The sequence below is a fragment of the Mercenaria mercenaria genome, chromosome 13 (assembly GCF_021730395.1).
Source record: "Mercenaria mercenaria strain notata chromosome 13, MADL_Memer_1, whole genome shotgun sequence".
Taxonomy (NCBI): domain Eukaryota; kingdom Metazoa; phylum Mollusca; class Bivalvia; order Venerida; family Veneridae; genus Mercenaria; species Mercenaria mercenaria.
Window position 1 is genome coordinate 8572648 of NC_069373.1, and position 24696 is coordinate 8597343.

General features: G+C 35.5%; 1 protein-coding gene across 2 annotated transcripts; it reads right to left on the reverse strand.

The window, feature by feature from the left end:
* Positions 1 to 1523: 1523 nt before the first annotated feature.
* On the reverse strand, positions 1524 to 24617 carry LOC123529941 (cysteine-rich with EGF-like domain protein 2). 2 transcript variants are annotated; one of them, XM_045310552.2, is made up of 8 exons: positions 24285 to 24615; positions 22957 to 23039; positions 22569 to 22626; positions 21827 to 21941; positions 21122 to 21210; positions 20287 to 20689; positions 18494 to 18637; positions 1524 to 4839 (listed from the first exon to the last, which is right to left on the reverse strand). In XM_045310552.2, exons 1-8 carry the CDS (start codon positions 24423 to 24425, stop codon positions 4784 to 4786), a joined length of 1089 nt encoding a protein of 362 aa, XP_045166487.2. In that variant the 5' UTR covers positions 24426 to 24615; the 3' UTR covers positions 1524 to 4783. The 2 variants fall into 2 exon arrangements, with proteins under 2 accessions (XP_045166487.2, XP_045166486.2); XM_045310551.2 differs by lacking the exon at positions 1524 to 4839 and adding an exon at positions 12063 to 13965 and having other exon boundaries at positions 24285 to 24617.
* Between the last annotated feature and the right edge of the window lie 79 nt (positions 24618 to 24696).

Consider the following 24696-nt stretch of genomic DNA (forward strand, 5'->3'; position numbering starts at 1 on the left):
TCGCATTTTGTCCGTCGTCCGTCCGTCCCTCCATTCACAATTTCTTGTGAACAAGATAGAGACCACATTTTGCAATCAGTTTTAATCAAACTTGCACACAACTTGTATTGGCATAATATCTTGGTTCCTTTTGAAAACTGGCCAGGTCCAATCATAGGTTCCAGCGTTATGGCCTCTTAAATTTGCTATTTTGGCTTGTGAACACGATAGAGTCCACATTTTGCAGTGGATTTTAATCAAACTTATACTGGCGTAATATCTCGGTTCCTTTCGAAAATTGGCCAGATCCCATCATAGGTTCCAGAGTTATGGCCCCTTAAAGGGCCAAAATTTGCTATTTTGGCTTTTGCAGCAATATAGAGACTTCATTTATGGTTTTATTTTACACAAACTTGCAAAATATCTTCAGCAACAATATATCTTCAGATCCAATAATAGGTTCCGGAGTTACGGCCCCTGATTGACCGCTGAAAGAGCCAAAATTTGTCAATTTTTACCTTGTGAACACAACAGAAGCGACATTTTACATTCGATTTTAACCACACTTACACACAACTTAAGTCACAGTAAGATCTCAGTTCCTTTTGAAAACTGGCTAGATTCCATCATGAGTTCTACAGTTACTGCCCCAGAATGGGGCAAAATTTTCCATTTTGGCGCTTTCAGCCATATAGAGGTTTGATTTATGCTTTGATTTGATACAAACTTGCACAGAATATTTATCTTGATGATCTCTAGGTCAAGTTCGAAACTGGGTCATATGGGGTCAAAAACTAGGTCACCAGGTCAAACCAAAGGAAAAGCTTGTTTACAGCCTAGAGGTCACATTTATGACCCTATCTTCATGAAACTTTGTCATAATATTTATCTTGATTATTCCTAGGCCAGGTTCAAAACTGGGTCATGTGGGGTCAAAAACTAGGTCACCATTTAAATCGAAGGAAAAGCTTGTTAACACTATAGAGGCCACATTTATGACCCTATCTTCATGAAACTTGATCAGAATGTTTATCTTGATGATTCCAAGGCCAAGTTTAACAGGTGAGCGATATAGGGTCATCATGACCATCTTGTAATTGGTTTCAAGTTAACTAGACTCAAATTAGGTCATATGTCGACTTTTAAACTGTAAATTGAGGAAGGCATAAATGGAAGCAGCAATGGAAGACACCAGTAACAGAAGGCACAAGATGAGGGAAGCACCTGTGGATGATTTCAGGCACAGACAGGTACCTAGGAAGAACCATTGTCATACTGTAAGACAGCTGAATAGCTTCATGTGGGGTCAAAAACTAGGTCACCCGGTCAAATCGCTGGTCAATAGCTTCCTCACATGACAGAATTCTACATCCCTTGCATGGTTTTAACCCATAGCAGTGAGGTACAAGTAATTCAAAGTAAAATACTTGCGTAAAGTATTTTTGAAAGGTAGAAATGGAAATGTGACTACTTTCATGGATGACTGTTTTATATTTTTAGCCCGACTTAAAATCATAATATTTCTACCAGAAAGAAGACAATGATGGAAATATAACTTTATTTATAATGTATATCATCAAATAATGTAAAATAACAAAGACAAGTTCAACCAGAGCATACTGTTGGTCCAATAAGTCATTCCTTTCAAATCACATTTTACAAGCACATTACAATATAAATACTAACTAAAGCTAGAGAATATTTCTACTATTTTGCAATTATTCAAAATGGATGTCCACTCGTACATCATACTTTCACATTTCCTGTGAGTTACATGCTTCTGTTTGTTTTGGGTTTAACGCTGTTTTCCAATTATGGAACGACAGGGAGTTAACCTAACCAGTGTTCCTGGATCCTGTACCAGTACAAACCTGTTCTCTGCAAGTAACTGCCAACTTCCCCACATGAATCAGACATAGAGGATGAATGATATCAGACACAGTGTCTCTTATCAAATCGTCACAGAGAAAATACACTGCGCCTGGTGATCAAACTCACAACCCCGCAATCCGTAGATCTGTGCTCTCCCTATTGAGCTCAACGTTTATTGCATCCATGCTTTTTGTCTCCAGACAGAACAGAAAATACACTGTGTCAAGCTTTCATCTTGAAGTCATTAAGATTCCTGCTATGAAAACTAGATGCATGTTCATATAACTGGTGCCCCTACTTCCTATCACAATATGGTTACATGTTATTTGTTGACCATGCAAGCTTATAAATTATGAACTTTCATATCACACGTGCAAGTCGTAAGGGTATGGTGGGGGAGGGGGGGTGTGTATGGATACTATAAACATCATCAAGAAACACAGGAAAAAAGAAACTGAGAGATATCAATTTACCTTTGGAGGTGGGTGGGAGGACGAATATGGGTTGCTGGAGGCAGAGCAAATCCAAAATAAAATCCCAACTGCACAACTTTCATGACTCTATGTCAAATATGCAACACAAACTTTAAAGCCCTAAATACATTCTTTTTTACAAAATCAAAAGCCGTAAGTTTGGTCTGACTGAGAATCCCAAATAAAACCAGCTGCAAAGCATCCTATAATGTATCATGACTGCATAAAATTCTTATTGAGATATGTGTGAAACAAACATATTTATTTGGGCTTTACAGCGCACCAACACAGTATAGGTTATATGGTGCCAAACAGGACTACAAATTTTGGTTCCACATCTCATTTACACCGAAATAAAAACATGAGGAATGGAATCAAAATTTGCATACCTGCTGGAATCACAGTGTTACAGCAAAACCAAGTGTTAAGACCCCATCAGTCGCCTCTTACGATCATGCAAGGGTAAGGCAGTGGTTCCAATTCTTTTCATACATAGATCATCCCAGAACCACATGGGCAACAAACTTATAGGTCCTTCACACAAAGTTTTCACCAAGCCAAGAGATATAAAGTTATATAACTGGTCAGGTTAGGTGAAATCTGGAACAACCTAGTACCAAGTGTACAACTTCATAACATTGATGACTTTAGGTCTAATACTTTGTGATATGCACAATACAAATTTGGATGAATTGACAAACAAGGGTACATCTAAGAGCTCAGCAGAAAGGCAGGAAAATTTTGTGGGGTACACAAAACTACCAGCTTCTTGTATACTGTCCAGGCCCTGCCTATGATCAGAATACATAAGTTACAGGAAACCTTTTATATCTATTAGTTGAGGACACTTTTCTAACCCTGGTTAATGACAATCTCTAACCATGGTTTTGTTGCTTTTCAGTAACTACTGGAAGGGACTCTTTGCCTTAGAAAGAACTGCAGAAATGCTTGTGAACATGATAGGTTTTTCCTGTACCACAGACAGTGCCCAAATTCATAATACACATAATGATTGTAGTGATTCGACATTGTTAACTGCCAAAATGATACATCTGTGCCATATTAGTCAAAATTTAAAGAATAAAGCAAATTTTAGAAATTTATAAAAAAACTAAACTAAACAGATTTATGCAGTTTTCAATGTTATCCAGTAATGATGGCTGACACTGAACAAGTTGCAAAGTACTTCAAAAGTTTTCCAAAAGCAATGGGTAGACACTCTGTAGTTATTTATCTAAATAAATAAACACAATACACAAATGATTTGCAATTCTGTATGAATGACTGATATAATCAGGCACTGCAAGGCAGATTTGATAGTAAGATTTCATGCATTCTTTCAAATTTTAAACAAAGTCTACCAAACTGACTAGTAGGGGCAAACATGGTGAAGTATGTAAACCTATATGCTGTGTACAATACTGAACAAAAATACAAGACACAAGAAGAGTTCAATCAACAGTGATACAGACAGATGCTAAAAATTCACCTATATATCTTACTGTTTGATCCTCCTATTCTGTAACATTACCACTGGTTGATTATGCATCAGTCAGAAGAACCAGGAAATTTTTTATTTTCTTAAATTTCAAGGTGCATCTCATAGTTTTGAATGTCATTAAAAATTTTGTAGGGCATTTTCAAAATGTAAATTTCAGTCATACTTGGCTAAATAATTGAGAAAATTTGCAAAAAAAAACTTGTTTCTCAAATCAAGTACTAGGTATATATTATTTAGCATACATGAAAAAAGGCTGAAAATATTTATTTTTTTTCAAAATATGAGCCAAAAATTGACCCAGGGACTTTGCCATGCAAAATGTATTTTTGCTCAATAAAAGTTAAACAATTTAAATTGTCTTCAAAATCTGAAAAGTTTTTACTAAAGTTTTATTTTTCTAACATACTTCTACATAAACCTCTGTCATGGCTCCAGGCTTAGTTGGACAAATTTGAGCATGGTCCATCAAAAGTAGATACAGATAAAGTTTGGTGAAGATCTGCCCTGAACCTTTGGTTCACACAAGTTAATAAAACTTTAGCAGCAGATGACCTGTTAACATTTTTCAAGTCATATGCCCATATCAACTAAAAAATAGACATAAAACATAAACGTCAAATTAAATATATCAAACATCTCACTATTTTTGTGGGGTAAGGAACGAGATAGTGACTATGATAAGTATTCTGATTCAGTAAATACTATACAGCAACTTCCTGTTTCCTGTTGCAGACTTTTACAGGTGGATTTCAAAACAAACATTTCATACAAGCATATAAATTTTAAACACAACATTTATAATTTTTGACAACATATTTTAAATGGTCTGCTATTTGGAAGGCAATATGGTGGAAAACAAATGCACAAATAATGCATAAAATATAAGATGAAGGAAAGACAACTTAGTACATAAATAAATGAAATTCAACATGAAGTGAGGTCTATCTGCTGTTTTATGTCATAACTCTTCCTTCTCCAAAGATTTTTCTCCTTCATCATTTTCTTCTTCACCTTCTGAAAAATCACAAAATAAAACTTTTTTTATAAATCTATTCACTTTGTTGCAAAGATATCAGCATCACCAATCAAAGATTTTATTACAGGATTCCTTATATAAATTGCCAGTCCTACGTTTGTGCTATATAATTGGCTATATGTAATACAAGTTGACTAAGCTAATAATTTTAAACTTTGAAAATAAAAAAAATAATTGCTGATGTCATGTAATAAACACTTATTGAATGGTCAAAATTATTTTCACTATTGACCACTGGACCCTAGGCAATAGTTTTCACTATGCACCAGCAAGCTATCAATAAGTGTATAATGACATATTATTAAAGAAGTTCCATAATCCTGCAGTGCAGTTTTTTATTTCACATTTCGTACTTTACTAAATAAAATGATGTACATGCAGTATGTGATGCATGTCTGTTTGTGGTATGTACATTGTAGTAACAAGAGGGTCATAATGACATTGTAGTATAAACAGTTCTTCATAAATAAGTTTCAGATATTCCATGTTCCACACAGCTTTTGTGTCCACTTGTGTCATCTGCCAGCATCACCACTTGGGTGTTATCTGCCAATGCCAACACTTGAAAGGGAACTCGAAGAAGGAAGATGTACATGTACTAATTTTTACGAAAACATACACTTATTAAACATCTATTTGATATACAAGATCATTTTACATAACCATTTTGTATTAACACTTTGACCTTCGTCCAGTCTTGTAATATTAGGGAAAAGGTTCATTGACTATCCACTATGAATGGCCATAAATCTGAAGTAGGAAAGTTCAGACATTCTTAAGATAAATGAACACTATTGATCAGACACATTTTTTTAATTTAAAGGTCACTTTGACCCTGACCTTTGTCTAATTGAGCCTTAAATGTACAGCTTTTATAAGCTGTCCAGTAAAAATGCCTGCAAAATATATACATGAAGCTCATGGCAGACAAAGAATATATCACATGCTTATATTGTGAACAAGGAAATCCTAAACAACATCAAGATTTCAGCTGAAAACTAGAGTTGTCACAGGAGTGACGAATTATACCCCTACAATATGGCCTTGTTACAGAACTAAGCCAATATCAAAGCCAAATTTGCTTGACCTTTGACCTACTGACCCTAAAACCAACAGGGGTCATCTGCTGGTCATGACCAACCTCCCTCTTGTAATTGCTCTAAAAACGATTAAATGTTCTGGGTTACTGTGACCTTGACCTCTGACCTACTGACCTCAAAATCATCAGGGGTCATCTACTGGTCATGATCAACCTCCCTATCAATTTCATGATCCTAGGCCAAAGCGTTCCCATCCTCCGGAAACCATTTAACTGTTTCGTGTCATTGTGACCTTGACCTTTGACCCACTAACCTCAAAGTTAAACATGACGTGTATTTTATCATGTTATACCGGTGTACTAAAATTTATAATCCTAGGCCCCGAGAGTTCTCAAGTTATTATCAGGAAACCGTTTAACTGTTCCGGGTCACTGTGACCTTAATCCTAGACCTACTGACCTCAAAGTCAATCTTGACCTGTATTTCATGATGTTACGCTTGTGTACAAAAACTTATGATCCTAGGCCCAAGCGTTCTGAAGTTATCGTCCGAAAACAGTTAAACTGTTCAGGGTCATTGTGACCTTGACCTTTGACCTACTGACCTCAAAGTTGAACTTGACCTGTATTTCATGATATTACAGTTACACCTGTGTACCAAAATTTATGATCCTAGGCCCAAGCGTTCTCAACTTATCATCAAGAAACCATTTAACTATTCAGGGTCACTGTGACCTTGATCACTGAGTTTGACCTACTGACCTCAAAGTCGAACTTGACCTGTATTTTCTGATGTCACACCTGTGTATCAAAAATTATTCAAATCTGTCAAGCTTTTCATGAGTTATTGTCCGAAACTATGAAAACCAACGAGCCGACAGATCAACAAACCAACAAGCTCACTCCTTTATACACCCCCCTCCCCACAAAAAAAAAATTGTTTTGTGGGGGTATAATGAGGTTCTACAAAATTTTTGGACTTATCTTAAATTTCCTTATTACCACAATTTAACCAGAGAGGTAGATTTATTTTCTCAATGCTTTGATTATATTTGGGAAATAAATTTCAGTTTTGCGTGCTTTGTTGGCAAATAGAACACAGTTTTGAGTTCAGATGTGTAGTAATCTAATCACGAAGGTCTGAGTGATTAATTACGATGCATCTGAATGGAAAACTTGTTTTATTTGCCAACACAGCATGCAAAACTAAAATCTATTTCCATTCTAACACGTTCAAATTACACCAGGAAGGGATACTAATCTGGAAATCTTTTTTAGGCGTAAATGTACGGAGTAAACCAGAATAACCAAAAGTAGGTCAATTTGCGAAACATGTTTAAATCGACAAGACAATACACAGTAAAATCCTTCTTTGTTTATATAAAAGAAAATCTTAAAAGTGTTAGAATTTTTAACTAATTATCTGCTGGTGGAAATATACCAGACTGTCATCAAATAAAAATGATTATTCTAAAAGCCACCATATCTTTTACTGCCTTTGATGGACTTTATAAAGTTTGGCACAAGTAAGTCAAAACCAAGTGAATGAAGTATTGCCATGGAAGATGACTTATTAATCTCAACTGCAGCATAACCCAATTACCTGATATCTGTGAAAGAAAAAAAAATGACCTAAAATCTCTGACTTCTAAGTGAGACCCTGATCTTGAAGGGTCCTGTGTCTGTGACCTTGACCTTTAAGTTAGAGTTATCAGTGACATGTCATCTCGTCATGGGGAAAACTTATGCCATGTAATATAATAATCCCTTGATGGATAGCAGACTTGTGAATCATGAAACAGACCTGTTTAAAAACCTAGTGACCCTTGACCGTAAAGTGTGACCTTGACCTTTATGCTGGTTGTCTGGAAGATGTGTGAGTCACATTATCTCATTATGAGTAACATTTGTGCTAAGTTAGAGTGAAACTTTTTTATTGATAAATGTGTTAGAAAATGGATAAGAAACAACCCTGTTAACACTCTGTTGACCTTTGACATCCAAGTGTGACCCCTATTTTGAGGCAGGTGCCTGGCTTTTAAGCATGGTAAGCATGGTAAGTCATCTCAATATGGAACAACATTTGGGCCAATCCTATAATTGTCTAATACAACAGTCAAACTATAAATATTTAATAAAACAAGAAGTGCATGACCAGTGTGATGCAAGCAATGTGAGATTATAAGATTCTTTCTCTGGTTGTAGGTGCAGATGGGAATTTCCAGCCTCAAGGGTAACTGTTTAGGCAGTAACAAGGCTCCTGCCGAGTTACCGCCTAAACAGTTACCCGAGAGCCGGATATTCCAATCTGCACTTATAAGTATAACCAGTGACAGAATCTTTTTCTTGCATACCAATTTCAAAAAATAATTTTAAATAGAATGTGTCTGTAGGACACAGGGTGTGCCCCCCACTGTTACATCTGTCACAAATAATAGTAAATAATTCAAATGTTTGCAGTCTTAATGGGGTATAGCCTCAACAAACATTTTATGAAAAGGATTCATTATTCTAGGCCATATACTTTTTGAGCTATGAGCATCACAAACAAAAAATCGACTATTTTGGCTATTTCAAGGGCCATAACTCTGTAATAAGTGCTAAGATTCTCAAGAAGAATGCCAAGTGTGCAAGGTCACATTATGATAAATACTCAAGCAAGGTTTCATGAATTATCATCAAATACAGTCGAAACTCGGTATCTCGAATTTCAAGGGACCATGATTTATACTTCGAGATAACCGAAATTCGAGTTATGGGGAGAGACGTTTATGGATGAAATGATAACACATTACGAAAAAATTCAGTTAAAAAATAGAAACTTTTTCCTTTTGCTGTCGGCATTTTACGCGTACACGATTCCGTACAGTTTGTGTTTATCAAAGTTTTCAGTTTTTTTTGAGGAATAAATATGACACTAAACTCAAAAGTGTTTGAGTCAAGTTTTCTTTTTGTACTACATTTCTCTCATGGAGGATTGACATTTCGCAAGAAGTTTATGTTTACACAGTTTCATCACGATTACCTCTAATTAATCCTTATTAAAGATCCCAACTGTTCAAATTAATAAATTCATTTTGTTTAAATTAAAAGCAATTTTCATAATGTCTCAAAAACAAATGACTGCTGATTACAGAAATCTTAATGTTTACATCAAACAAGTATCATTATGGCACATGCAAACAAGTATGACATCATCTCACTTTGATAATCGCCGCACCTTTGATATGTCGGCATCACAGCTTACTGGTTAGGAAATAAACATGGGCATGTGTTAAAGACCAACCATATTCACAATGACATGTGTGAAATTTTGTTGCATATTTTTCTCACTTGGACTTAACGAGTTTACAATGCACTTGAATTTTATTGATGGGGCTGAAAATTCCTTTCGATACATCTGGAGTCTCGATAAGTCAAATTTTGACATAACCGAAGTTGAATTACATATATAAAGAAGGAAATTTGACGGGACTTGAAAATTTCTTTGACTTAAGCGGAATTTCGAGGTAGGCGTGTTTGAGCTACCGAGTTTCAACTGTACTTCTTGAGCTAGGCACATAATTAGGTGCAATTGTGCATTTTTTTTACTATTTCAGGGGCCATAACTTTAAAAATAGGGGTTGGAGCCAGCCAAAAACCAAGAGGTGTGCAAGTTTATATCATGATAAAGACTCATGCAAGTTATCATCCATTTATATCATATACTTTTTGAGCTAGGCACGTCACAAGGTGAAAATGTGCATTGTTTACTGTTTTCAGGGGCCATAACTCTGAAAGTAAGGGGTGGAGGCAGACAAAAAAATAGGAGGTGCGCAAGTTCATATCATAATAAAGACTCATGCAAGGTTTAATCAATTAATATGTAATACTTTTTGAGTCAGGCGCGTCACAAGGTGAAAATGTGCATTTTTGACTATTTCAGCAGCCATAACTCTGAATATAGGGGGCGAAGCTAGAAGAAAAATAGGAGGTGCTCAAGTTCATATCATAATAAAGACTCATGCAAGGTTTAATCAATGTAATTCTTTTTGAGCTAGGCGCGTCACAAGGTGAAAATGTGCATTTTTAAAAAATGAAATCAATCGAAGGACTTTCTTTTTTAGAACTGTTACTTATAGCAGCATATTTAAACAAAGCGCGGGAAACCAACGTCCGTAAACAGGAAAAACACCATGACGTTTCAAAGACAAATAATTATGTTTAGTTCCGGTTTTGTTTTATCAGTTGCAGCATAACATTATGAATTTTTGATAAAATAACGTGTTTTGAATCGAGAAATATACTATCAGGAACAAAGAGGAACTGTCAAGGTATTGGATTTTTATTCCGTTTTTTTTTTTTTAAAAATAAAATATAACTTACTACATAAATCTTCTACATATATGTAGTTCGTAATACGTCATTTATAGCACGAGAGTCACCTTTAACCCTGGGGTGTCTTACACTCCAGGGTGTAAGATGGATTTTTCCAGCAGTGGTAAAAATACCGGAAATCCCCATCTGGTATGCAAGAAAAGATTATCTCTGCCTCACAGATGACAACAAGAGCTCGTCGAACACGAAATGCCCCCCTTTGTGCATTAAGTAATTGCATAAGGAACAAATTATATGCTCACTTATGCATGTGGTTCAAATTTGAAGGCTGCAGTTTAAAAAATGTGAAAGTAGGTCACTAGGTCAAAATCAAGGTCAAATTTTATTTCGGAACACAAAACTATGCAAGTGATCCAAATTTGAAGCCTGTACCTTCAGAAATGTAGAAGTAGGTCACTAGGTCAATCTCAAGATCAAAGTTAATTTCAGTACACAAAACTATGCTTGTGGTTCAAATTTGAAGGCTGTAGCTTGAGAAATGTGAAAGTAGGTCACGAGGTCAAAATCAAGGTCAAATTTTATTTTGGAACAAAAAACTATGCATGTGGTCCAAATTTGAAGTCTGTACCTTCAAAAATGTGAAAGTAGGTCACTTGGTCAATAACAAGGTCAAAGTTTGTTTCAGTACACAAACCTATGCATGTGGTCCAAATTTGAAGGCTGTAGCTAAAGAAATGTGAAAGTAGGTCACTAGGTCAAGATCAAGGTCAACTCATGTCAAGGTTCATCTTGCCACTCAAAACTATACATGTGGTCCAAATTTGAATGATGTAAGTTATGGACATGAATATTCTAAGTTTATCCCTATATAAGTCTATATGAACCATGTGACCCCTGAGGCGGGGCTTATTTGACCCTAGAGGGATAATTTGAACAACCTTGGTAGAGAACCACTAGATGATGCTACATTACAAAATATCAAAGCCATAGTCTTTGTGGTTTGGACAAGAAGATTTTCAAAGTTTTTCCCTATATAAGTCTATGTAAACCATGTGACCCCCAGGGCGGGGCCATATTTGACCCTTGGGGAAAAATTTGAACAATCTTAGCAGAGGACCACTAGATGATGTCATATACAAAATATCAAAGCCCTAGGCCCTATGGTTTTGGACAAGAAGATCAGAAACTGTTTAACTGTTCCTGGCCAATGCGACCTTGACCTTTGACCTAATGACCTCAAAATCAATAGGGGTCATCTGCTGGTCATGGCCAACCTAACTATCAATTTTCGTGAAACTAGGCCCAAGCGTTCTTGAGTTATTGCTCGGAAACCATTTAACTGTTCCTGTTCACTGTGACCTTGACCTTTGACATACTGACCTCAAAATCAATAGGGGTCATCTGCTGGTCATGACCAACCTGCCTATCAACTTTCGTGACCCTAGGCTGAAGCATTCTTGAGTTATCATCCGGAAACCGTTAAATTGTTCAGGGTCACTGTGACCTTGACCTTTAACATACTGACCTCAAAATCAATAGGGGTCATCTGCTGGTGATGACCAACCTCCCTATCAACTTTCATGATCCTAGGCCCAAGCGTTCTTGAGTTATCATCCGGAAACTGTTTAATTGTCAGGGTCACTGTGACCTTGACCTTTAACATACTGACCTCAAAATCGATAGGGGTCATCTGCTGGTGATGACCAACCTCCCTATCAACTTTCATGATCCTAGGCCCAAGCGTTCTTGAGTTATCATCCGGAAACGGATTGGTCTACATTCCGACCCACCGACCGACCGACCGACCGACCAACATCTGCAAAACAATATACCCCTCCTTCTTCGAAGGGGGGCATAAAAAGTGACCTGTATGTGACTGCCACGTAAGACAGGGGAAACTAAGCAGCTAGATTACAGGCATATTCTAAATGTATTATCTACATGTATTATGTTACCCGCAGTCAAGTTTACTAAGACTGCCTATGTAAGGTTTATTATAATTGTAAAACCTTTTGGTTTCATATTATATCAATTCTACACAATATAAAGTGACAGAAATACACAGACCAACCAACACATAATATTCCTTATATATATATATATATAATAATAAATATTGTTCACTGAAAGATTTTCTAGACAATATGTGTCTTATTAAAATGTTTCAATTTAGTGGGATCATGTGTTTACCAGTTTGTAGTATTCTTCTCAGACAATAAAATTAATTTGATTTTTTTATATAATTACTAAAGTTGTAAACAGGGCAACAATAGAAGCACATACAAAAATTTTACTCCACATAATATAAACAAAATCAATTAATTACACATAACAAAATAGACACAATTTGACGCAATGCTTAATGCTTTTTCCGTACTATTTTTGTTACAGTTTTACATAAGAAAATAATCATAAATGACACTATCAGTAACATGTAATTTTATTGCACAATATTTGATATTTACTGTCACACAGGTACATGGTATAAAATTTGTCTTTTCCATAATTGTTTATTATTCATTACATACGCAATATGTTGAATTATCTATATACAAATGGTATTAGATAGCTTTTGTCACCATAAGTTCCCTTTTTTTTTGCCATATAGAACACACAATTATGTCATCATTAAATGTTTTAATCTGATTGATAAAAATGCGTAGAATCACACAACCAATGTAACACACACACATATAAATTTTATCAGAAAATAAACAACTCTATTTTTAAGACAGTACATCTACACATTTTTTCTAATATTTTTTTCAGTAGAGAAGCATGTAAAGGACACTCATTTTCAAATAGGCAGACATTCTTCCACACATAATGACTGAAACTTTATAATTTGAACACAATCTGAGAAATGTCTGACTCTCTTGTCATTGGTCAATTTCCAACCTCTGTTCAGAAACAACCAATCAGAGAAATGTCTGACTCTCAAGAAGAAAGCTATCTTGTCATTGGTCAATTTCCAATCTCTGTTCAGATCTCTGTTCAGAAACAACCAGTCAGAGAAATGTCTGACTCTCAAGAAGAAAGCTATCTTGCCATTGGTCAATTTCCAATCTCTGTTCAGAAACAACTAATCAGATGCTGAGGTTCTACTTTGGGTCCTGCATCAATGTCTTTAACTACAATATGGAATAACTTTGGATGTATCCTTAACAAGTTCATATATATATATATATGGCCTCACATAGCAGCATTGTCAATCTTACCTATACCTTAAGTCCAATTTTTAATTTTCCTTACATCTGAATGTCTTTTAAGCAACTTATTATGAAAAGTTTGATTTAGACATCACAAAAAATTTGATTTAGACATCAAAAGTCATCTCCCCTGCAATTTTATCCTTATCAAGGTACACATCCATGAAACAAGAAAAATCTGGCTGTTTCTTATCCTCTCTCTGCTAACCATATAAATCTTCACCAAACTTGGCATAACCCTCAGTTTACAGCACAGCACACATTTTTCTTTCCTCAGTACAGAGAATTGAGCAAAAGTTTAACTGTCATGTAGTTATATCACAACGCCTCATGTTGAAGTCCAAACCAGTAGAGAAACACTCCAAATACAATAGATAGACAAAAGACTATAATGAAGTTCCACTGTACTATAGATCCACATATATAAAACACTACAAGCATTCCCAATAACAATAACAAGCCTGGTTTATCTTTATCTGTTTTTCTTCCTTTCTTCTCTCTATCTTTACTGTCTTTACTTTTGGAAGGTTTTGGAGGCTCTGAAAAAACAGACCAAGTAACTTACTATAGACTTCTTCTTTATCATAAATTAGCAAAAAAAAGAAGAAATCACACATATTTAGCCTTAATGTTTCATTTTCAAAAGGATTTTTTCAGTTTTCATATACAGCAATTTTCTTCAATTTAAGATACAATGTCACAACTTCAGACCTATTGGAACTTCTCTGCTTATGTACCATATTTCTTCATCAGCGTGTTGGTCATAACTTTCAGTTATTTAAATTGCTAAGGATGTTCATGTACAGAACCTAACATCTTTTTGGGCTCAGTTTGCATTTAGAAATATATAAACAAAATTTCATAAGGAGAAACAACAATATAATTGAAAACTTCTGAATCTGTCACTACAAACTTGTTGTGAATCAGATTTTTTTAAATTGTTATATTGACTGGCAACTCAGATGGAATAAAATAAAAACAAAATTGAAACCCCCCCCCTCTAAAATTGTAAAACCAAAATATAGTTAACTTTCTACTTCTACATTTTTAAACTTAAAGACAAACCAGGCTTGTCATATAATATATATAAACATTTATTCAAAATTTTAAGACAGCAACATCCATTCCTAGCCATCCTGACAGGAATAGAATTCATAATGGATTTCCCAGCTGTCCTGACAGAACTGAAATTATAAAGGCTTTCCTAGCTGTCCTGACGGAACTGAAATAATAAAGTTTTTTTCCAGCTGTCCTGACGGAACTGAAATTATAAAGACTTTCCTAACCATCCTGTAAGAACTGAAATTATAAGGGCTTTACTAGCCGTCCCGACAGAACTAAGATTATAAATGTTTCCTAGCCATCCTGACAGAACTGAAATTATAATGGTAATGGATTTTTCAGCTGTCCGACAGAACAGAAATTATAAAGGCTTTCCTAGCCGTCCTAACATAACTGAAACTATAAAGTTTTTTCTACCGTCCTGACAGAACTGAAATTATAAAGGCTTTCCTAGCCATCCTAACAGAACTGAAATTACAAAGGCTTTCCTAGCCGTCCTGACAGAACTGAAATTACAAAGGCTTTCCCAGCCGTCCTGACAGAACTGAAATTATAAAGGCTTTCCTAGCTGTCCTGACGGAACTGAAATTACAAAGGCTTTCCTAGACATCCTGAAGAACTGAAATTATAAAGGCTTTCCTAGCAGTCCTGACAGAACTGAAAATACAACAGATTTCCTAGCCACCAGACAGGACAGAAATTACAATGGATTTTCTAACCATCCTGACAAGACAGAAATTATGATGGATTTCCTAGCCATCCTACAAAGACAGAAATTATAATGGATTTCCAAGCCATCCTGAAAAAAAAAACAACAACAGAAATTACAATTGATTTCCTAACCCTTCTGACAGGATAGAAATTACAATTGATTTCCTAACCCTCCTGACAGGATAGAAATTACAATTGATTTCCTAACCCTCCTGACAGGATAGAAATTACAATGCATTTCCTAGCCACCCTGACAGGATAGAAATTACAATGGACTTTCTAGCCATCCTGAAAAGACAGAAATTACAATGGATTTTCTAGCCACCCAGACAAGACAGAAATTACAATGGATTTTCTAGCCATCCTGACAAGACAGAAATTACAATGAATTTCCAAGCCATCCTACAAAGACAGAAATTATAATGGACTGCCAAGGCATCCTGAAAAAAAAAACAAAGAGCTGTCACTAATGGTGACAAATGCCCCCACAGCACCTTGACCTTTGACCTGGTGACCTTGACCTATGACCTGGTGACCCCAAAGTCAGTAGGGGTCGTGTACTCAATAAGTACTATCAACATGTGAAGTTTGAAGGTCCTGGGTGCAGTGGTTTGCGAGTAAAGTGCCTTCATGCAAAAAGTTAACGTTGTGACGAACGAACTAACTAACTGACAAACGAGCTAACGGACAGACAGTTGAAAACTAATATGCCTCCCTTCGGGGGCATAAAAATACAAACAGAAAATTGATTTCCTAACCCTCCAGACAGGACAGAAATAACAATGGATTTCCTAGCCATCCCGAAAAGACAAAAATCACAATGGATTTCCTAGCCATCCTGACGGACTAGAAATTACAATGGATTTCCTAGACAGATTAAGATGGATTTCTAGCCATCATCCTGACTAGACAAAAATTACAATGGATTTCTTAGCCATTCTAACAGGACAGAAATTACAAAGGATTTCCTAGCCATCCTGACAAGACAGAAACTGGAAGATGCTTTTATAGAAAAGTGCATGTCTCCCCCAAGGCATAGAAGTCAATAGGGGACAGCAGAGAAAGTCCGAGAGACACCGATGGTTGGCAACAATTGGGATCATCTACTTAGCATGTCCAATCATCCTAAGAAGTTTCAACATTCTGGGCCTAGTGGTTCTAAAGTTATGGACTGGAAACTCTTTTCCAAATTCTGGCCCCTGTGACCTTGACCTTTGATCGAGTGACCCCAAAATCAATAAGGGTCATCTACTCTGCATGTCCAATCATCCTATGAAGTTCCAACATTTTGGGCCAAGTGGTTCTCAACTTATTGATCGGAAAGAGTTTTCCCTGTTAAGGCTCCTGTGACCTTGACCTTTGCTCAAATGATCCCTCAAAAGGGATCATCCACGCTTAAGTCCTATCACACTATGAAGTTTGAAGGTTCTGAGTCAAATGGTTCTCAAGTTACTGATCAGAAACAGTTTTCCAATTTCTGGCCCCTGTGACCCTGAACTTTGATCAAGTGACCCAAAAATCAATACTCTGCATTTCCAATCATCCTATGAAGTTTCAACATTCTGGGTCGAGTGATTCTCAAGTTATTGATCAGAAATGGTTTTCCATGTTCAGACCTCTGTCACCTTGACCTTTGACTGAGTAAGCCCAAAAATATTAGGGGTCATCTACTTTGTAAGCCCTATCACCCATAACTACAATAGATTTCCTAGCTATCCTGACAAGACAGAAATTACAACACATTTCCTAGTCATCCTGATAAGACAGGAATCAAGATTGATTTCTCAACCTTCCTGACAGACCTAAAATTATAAAGGCTTTCCTAGTCATCCTGACAAAACAGAAATAATAATGGATTTCCTAGACCTCCTAACAAGACAAAATTATAAAGGCTTTCCTAGCTGTCCTCACAGGACAGAAATAATAATGGATTACCTAGCCTTCCTAGCAAGACATATGTAAAAGATCTTCATCCTGACTATACTAGAAATCAGGCATGACTTAAAGAACTATGCCTTTAGCCTGCTAAAGTGATTCTGCCTTTGCGACCAGTGCAGACCAAGACCAGCCTGCACAGGTCGCACTGGTCTCAAAGTCTTCACAGTCTGCTATTCAGTCAGTAAAGTTTCAGTGAACACCCCTTTGAATTTTTCAGTGAACACCCCTTTGAATAATAAATAGTACTGCCCAAATTGAATGATGGGTAAGGGTTAATGATATCTTTTAATCATCTAAAACTGTTATATCACAGAGAATGAATGACATTTGACCTTTGAGCTAATGACCCCTTGATCAAAAGTGATCACCCTTTAAGATTTAATTGTCATAGGCCAACACATTTTCCATTAATTTACTGGAAATTGTTTTCACTCTCATGATAACTGGTCTTAACCAACAACCTCCTGGATATAAATACAACAGGAATCATCAACTGAACACAGATATATGAGAAGGGCTGCATGCTAATTTTGAAATAACACGTAACCCAACCATGCTCCAGCTATTGATCAGAAACAATTTTAATTCTTTAAAGTCATGTGACCTTGACCTTTGACCTTCTAACACCTAAAACTATAGGAATCATCTAGTAAGCATAAGCACTCATCCTATGAAATTTGACAGTCCAAGGCAAAACCTTCTCCCCGTTATTTATAGGAAAATGTTTTCAGTCTCAATGTCACTAATTTTTTACTACCTGACCCTGCAAATAGAAAGAGGTCATCTAGTGTGTACAGCCAATCCTTCAATATAGTTCACTGCAGATCCAAGCATTTTCTAGTTATTGACTGGGAACAACAAAAACAACCATTCTTTTAACTAGTTATATTTATGTAAATGTATGTTTGTTTTGGGTTCAACACCATTTTTCAACAGTACTTCAGTTATGTAACGTTGGGCAGTTAATCTAATCTGTGTTCACGAATTTCCTACCAGTACAAGTCTGTTCTCTGCATGTAACAGCCAACTCCATCACATGTATGAATCAGAGGTGAGGGACAAATGATTTCAGACACAATATCTATTACCAAATCATCACAGAGAACATACGCTGCAATTATGGTTATGGTTATAATCAGAACTGGGCAAACTGCTAATTGATTGTGTGAGGGTACTTGAAAGTTTCATCAAAACATTTTTCCTGAAAGCTAAGGAAAAGTACTGCTGTATCTTCCAAAACCATCAATTAATTGTTTGTTGGCAAATCATAACTGAGACTGTAGCCTAGACTGCTGGCAAACCTAGGCTACAGGTAATTCATAACCTGGGTTTTTACACTTGATTAAACATACATACCTTTTGGTTTAGGTATACACGTCTGACTGCCAGCCTCATATATTAGGTCCCCTTCACATTTACATTTATAACTACCCTCTGTATTCTCACATGACTGTTTTTCCCCTGAACACAATGTCTTGTCCACCTCACATTCATTCACATCTACAATAAAATGAGAAAAGTTTTTCAACCATGAATCTGAATCTTTTGTTCTATATTTACACTGTAAAATACAAACTTTATTTCATGAAACCAAGCATTAGCAATATCACATAAGTTTAATTTTTATCTAACTTCAGGAAACAGTACACTTATATATATCTGTTTTGGGTTTACAGGGCTCCAGATAAGATGTGTATTAGCGTAAATTACACTTTGAAATAATGCATATATGCATGTCTGATAATTTTTAAGCGTATAAAAACGTATATGAAATTACAGAAACGCCCACATTGACTTTTTACTAGCATAAACAAAATCTGAATCGTCTGGATGCTTTACGTAACAGCACGGTCGGCATTAATTCTCCCACATTAAAGGTACACAAGCATTGAATGGTACTCTATACAGTATACACCTAGGTTAAACTATATTACACACTCAATGCGTGCGTAAATCAAATGGTTGGGAATTAATATGGATGGTATGGTAGTGTATTTTAAAGTGGTGTCAATTTAAGATATCAACTTCCAGTGCAGAGTGAACAACAAAAATGTCTCTTTCTATGGAACAAACACTCTACGCATTCTTTAAACCAACTAAAATGAGCCCCAAAACATAGTTAAAGGTATATTGAATATTCTATTGGATTTGGTAGCGAGTGTGAAGCCAAAGTAAGCCAAGGGAGAAAAAAGAAGCAAAAACTTGAATGCTGAATTGAAACCATAGTGAACTGCAAACAAATTCATGGGGGTTACACCCAATAAATATGTTATAAAACTGATTTCTGTTTTTTTCACAATTACAAATTCTCAGGAGTAATATTACTCCTAGTCAATTTCAGATTTACCATTTTACTCATTCACAAAAATTATGATGAGTAAATACTCATAGGCCAAAAAAATTATCTGGAGCCCTGGTTTAGAAATATTTTTCAAAAGTATTTCAGTTATGTAATGGTGGAAGATATCCTCACAAGACGTGTTCCTGGAGATTGTACTAGTAATAACCTATCCTCAGCATGTAACTGCTATTCTTAGTCATTGTGTGAAGTTTGATAGCTGTACCTGTATAAATGCTTTCTCACTTACAGTTCGAAAACGAAAAAATTAGTTCAGTCAGCTCCCCATGACCTTGACCTTTGAGCAAATGATCCGAAAAGGAATAGGGATCTTCTTCTAATAGTACTAAGTCAGTGTGTAAAATATGAAAGCCATCGCTATTATACTTTATGTTTTAGAGGCTGGAAACCATTTTCAGTCTCCTGGACACTGTGACCTATTGATCACAAATACAAAAGCAATCATCCTTAAGTGATCCTTAGACATCAGGCAAAGTTTGCACGCTTTAGTGATTATAATTTCTTTGAGTCTGGAAACAAAAAAAAGACCAGGTACTGCTTAGTCATCCTGTAAAACACTTGAAAGCTGTCCCTATTACACGTCCTGACATAGAGGCCCAAATTGGAAAATGTTGACAGCTGTACAGAGAATGCTGTTTCATAATATATTGCATTCTTTTTTCCGAAAAAGGCATATAAAAATCAAAATGGCAATTTTCATTACCTATTTGACATATATAGGAATTAACATTGAATAACTGATTACTGGGACACATTCAAATCTAAAATCTTCAAGTTGATTTTGCCTTACCTAAACAATTCTCATCTACTTTGTTATATCCTTCTTTGCATTCTTCACACTTATGTGAGCCATATCCATGGCAGCCGTGACATGACCTGTGGCAAGTAGCACAATGATACGACCCCTGTGTGTTAGTGCAGTACTGATTTTCATCACATGGCGTATCTGGACACTCATCTATATCCTGACATCCATCATTTTCAGACGTCGTCCAACCAGATTTACACTCATCACATCCTTTTGGTCCTGCCTCCCAGCATGTTGATTTACAGGAGACGTGGCATGCTGTACACTGAGTATGGGTATCATTTTTATTCTCCTCAAAATATCCATCTGTACATTCATCACAGAGGTCACCATGGTAACCAGAGTCACATTTACACTTTCCTGTACCCTCTCTCGTACCCTCTCCCTGACAAATCAAAAACAACGCTCTTATAACAGTCTCAACAACATTTCAACATAGTTCAACATTGCTATTTTAGATAAACATGGTTTAAGTAACTTAATATCAACAAGGACAGTTTTCACAGAAATTTTAGTAAAAATGTGATTTCAGGAAAACAGAAAATCTAATATCAGCAATTATTAGATATAGAAGACAGAAATCTTTCAAAGCTCTCAAGAGAATTGCCTTTCATAAGGGTATCATAATATCAAAACTCCTCAAACCGATGGCAACCTCCATCGTATGTAAAAAAGAACAATTTAGTTATGTGTCTTTATAACTGAACAATGTCATTCTCTAAACAAATGAAATTTATATAACTAACAACAGGTAACCAAACTCCATGTATCCAATTAAAGGTGTAACATGAGAACTACATTCTGTGATAGAACTTACATCACATTTTCCATTGCCCTTACAGGGTCTATTTTTTCCACCAGTACATTCATTACACTTGGGACCATAAGTATTGTCCGGGCAACATACTGAAATACAAACAAACCAACCTTAAGTACTGCTTAAGAGAAATTTAAGGCACAGAAGTGGGTTTTGGGCAAACATTTTCTATCGACCAGTACTGAGTAGTTTAAATCAGTATTATTAACTTCAGGCCCACTTTAACCTAAAAATTTAAGTTGAAAAGAGGCATTACTCTGTCAAAATTCAAATCACAGTTATGGGGATTGTTTCTCCTGGTGTAGACTTTGATAGTAAATGATATTTTAAGTTTCAAGTCAAAAGCTTTAATAGTAACAGAGATATTTGACTTTGTCAAAAACTTTAACAAAAAAATCTAAGTTAAAAAGGGGCATAACTCTGTCAAAATTCAAACCAGAGTTATGACGATTGTTTCTCCTGGTTTAGACTTTGACAGTAAATAACTGTTTTAATTTTCAAGACAATAGCGTTGATAGTAACAGAGATATTTGACTATATCAAAAACTTTAACCAATGGCGACGGTAACGCCGGGACAAGTGCAATAGCTCTAAAAGTCGAGCTAAGAAAGATACCGACATTGATTTTTAATATAAATATATTATACACGAGAAATCTTATAAGAAATCTCAGTACATATTACATCACTTCCTCCAAGGTCTTACCTTTAATTTTATTGATACAAAACCATTCATGCATATCAGCATCTTCATTTTTAGCATGAATATTAAACCAAAACTCCTCTAAATCTTCTTCATGTTTTTCCAACATAAAATGACACTGAAAATACAAATTGCAGTGGCAAGTTGGTCTTTTTGAATTATATATATGTATTTAGTGTTGATGAGAAAACTAGCATATATATTGAGGATTAATAAGAAAACTATCAAAGCGCATGGAATTGTAACCTTTAGCCTGATGGTGACGTATATTTCTGCCTTTGCGACCAGTGCAGACCAAGATCAGCCTGCACATCTGTGCAGTCTGATCATGGTCTGCACTGTTCGCTGTTCAGTCCGTAAATTTTCAGCAAACACCCCGTCGAATAATAAATGGTACTGCCCAAATTGAATGATGGACCAGTCCATCAAGTTAAAGGTTAAGAACACAGTTTTCCATACATTAACAGTATGTAACATTCAAATAGGAAGCTAAGCAACTCCTCTTTATCTGAATGCTTGAAATATATGTACATTTACTATATACATTTACACTCATTACTAATACTAACACCTTTACCAGCAGCATGAAATGAACAAGGTGGTATGACAACTAAAATATATATCACACATTTTAACATCAGCTTTCAAACTGCAGACAAATGGACATTTTACAGTAACTAGTAAGATACATTTCTACAGACACTGAATATTTCCTAATTTTTGATAAAAAGTAACAGTACAATACCTCCTTACTATCATGCTTGCACAAGTAGTTGTCCCAAATCTCCACTAATCTTGTTTCACTGAAGAGGAAACGTATCTGTAAACACATCTGGTAGAAGTTTCAAAACAAAGGTTTGGAGTAAAAAGAAAACTATTTAAAATCAAAAGAAATAGCTTAAAAACAACTTAGAGACACTTTCTAAACAACCTGTTGGAGTTACTTCTACTGTTTATGAAGGAAATTTATATATATGAGAAATATGACAGAAAAAACATAGAGACAGGAGCCAGTCTAAGGAGTGCACTACCACAAGAAATTTTAATTAATATTTACTATACATGCTAACTGGCTATCAGTATATAATCAACAGATTTTTTAATTATTGAATAAAACAAACTTAATAAGATACCTATGAGCCCATGTACCAAGAGATTTCTCTTCCCATCTTGTGTTTCCTCCACCAAAATTTGATTTCTTTGTTTTCTCGAGACCCTGTAGTAACAGAAAGCTGACCTGTATACTATTCTTTGAAATAACTGAGATCTGCTTTAATATCTAGATATAATTTTACTTACTCTTCCATGCTTCATCAAAACTTAAAAGCTAGGCATAGATTTGCCAATTGGTAAAACTGCCCTTGGTGTTAAGCACAGAATGGAATCGTCCAAAGTGCGAATGCCGACACCAGGTCGAGTAGGATAGCTCTCCATACTTCCTATAGTTGAGCTAAAAAGTATATACATATATATAAATTAAGGTTCATGTAAAGTGTTTTGAGACTGCCCCTTTATACTTATTGTGTGCCTAACATATATTTCTCCAGGTACTCCCAGTGTTAAAATTGTTACAAAATATGTACAATTCAAAACATTGCAAAAATTGTAAAATGAAAGTGGAAGTAGAGCTGTCAAATTACTCACAATGACAAAATACTCTTATAATTAAGAAAATATGTAAGTTAACCGTATTTCAATACTGGGAGTACCTAGATAAGTATGTTACATACACAAACATAATGTATTTAAAGAAAAAATACTGAAAAAAAGTTAGATATTTTCTACAAAATAGAATAGTGACAATCGAAGTACATGTAATTTTAGACAAAATACTTATTCTCAAAGAAGCTTACCTTTGTATAATGTATTCCCTACTTCCTCTGAACAATTCAGTGTATTCATAATAAATAGTAACGGTCTATGAGGAATAAATTTCCAAAATCAAAATTCATCTGAGGGGTGGTCTCCAAACACTCTTGATGAACCTTAATTATCAGAGATGGAATCATTACAAATACAAATATAGTGGATTGAACCTGACTTGGCAGGGATTACGTCTGTGCACGCCGGGAATTTTGCTCTAGTTACCTGTCCTTGCGGATCTTGTCTGTTTCATTGCTAGGTCGGGTTCAATCCACTTCTGTTGGTTAAACTTAAAAAAATGGTGTCAGGTCTACCTTGGCCAATTCTGAAGATTTTAAATATTTTTAAAATCGAAAGCTGAGCGGTATTTGGTAACTATAAATCGAGGGCAATAGTTTTGCACCAAGCCCTCGAAATGTAAATACCAAATACCCCACAGCTATAAATAAATAATTTCAAATACGAGAAATAACGGTCAAATCACGGTTGGTAGAAAACATGACGGCTTTATGTCCAGCACATGGTTTACAACAGGTGTAAAGAAGACAAAACCAACAGCAGAGCCAAAGATATACAGACGATATACAAATGTATTTACCTCCTTAAAATTTTCAATAATGCTTTTGCAAGTGCTGCATTTCTCCTTAGATGCAAAACATCTGTTTGTACTAATTGCAACAAGCACCACTGCATAGACAACATAGCTGATCATCACTTTTTTCACATTCAAGCCAACCATGGTGTTCAATTATGTTTTTACTGAAATCAACTCGATTTTTTTAAAACTTAGTTCTTCAAAGTTACAAAGAGAATACAGACATAGTTCAATGCCCGGAATAAAGTGCTTCAGTGAAATAATGCTAGAAAACTCTGCAAATTCATTTGACAGCTGAAACTGAGCATGTTGTCATTATTATAACCAATCAAATTTCGCCACGCCATATTATCGAGACTGTTATTCAGGGGAAATTACTCTTACAATCCCAAATAACCGGAAACGGAAACAAAAG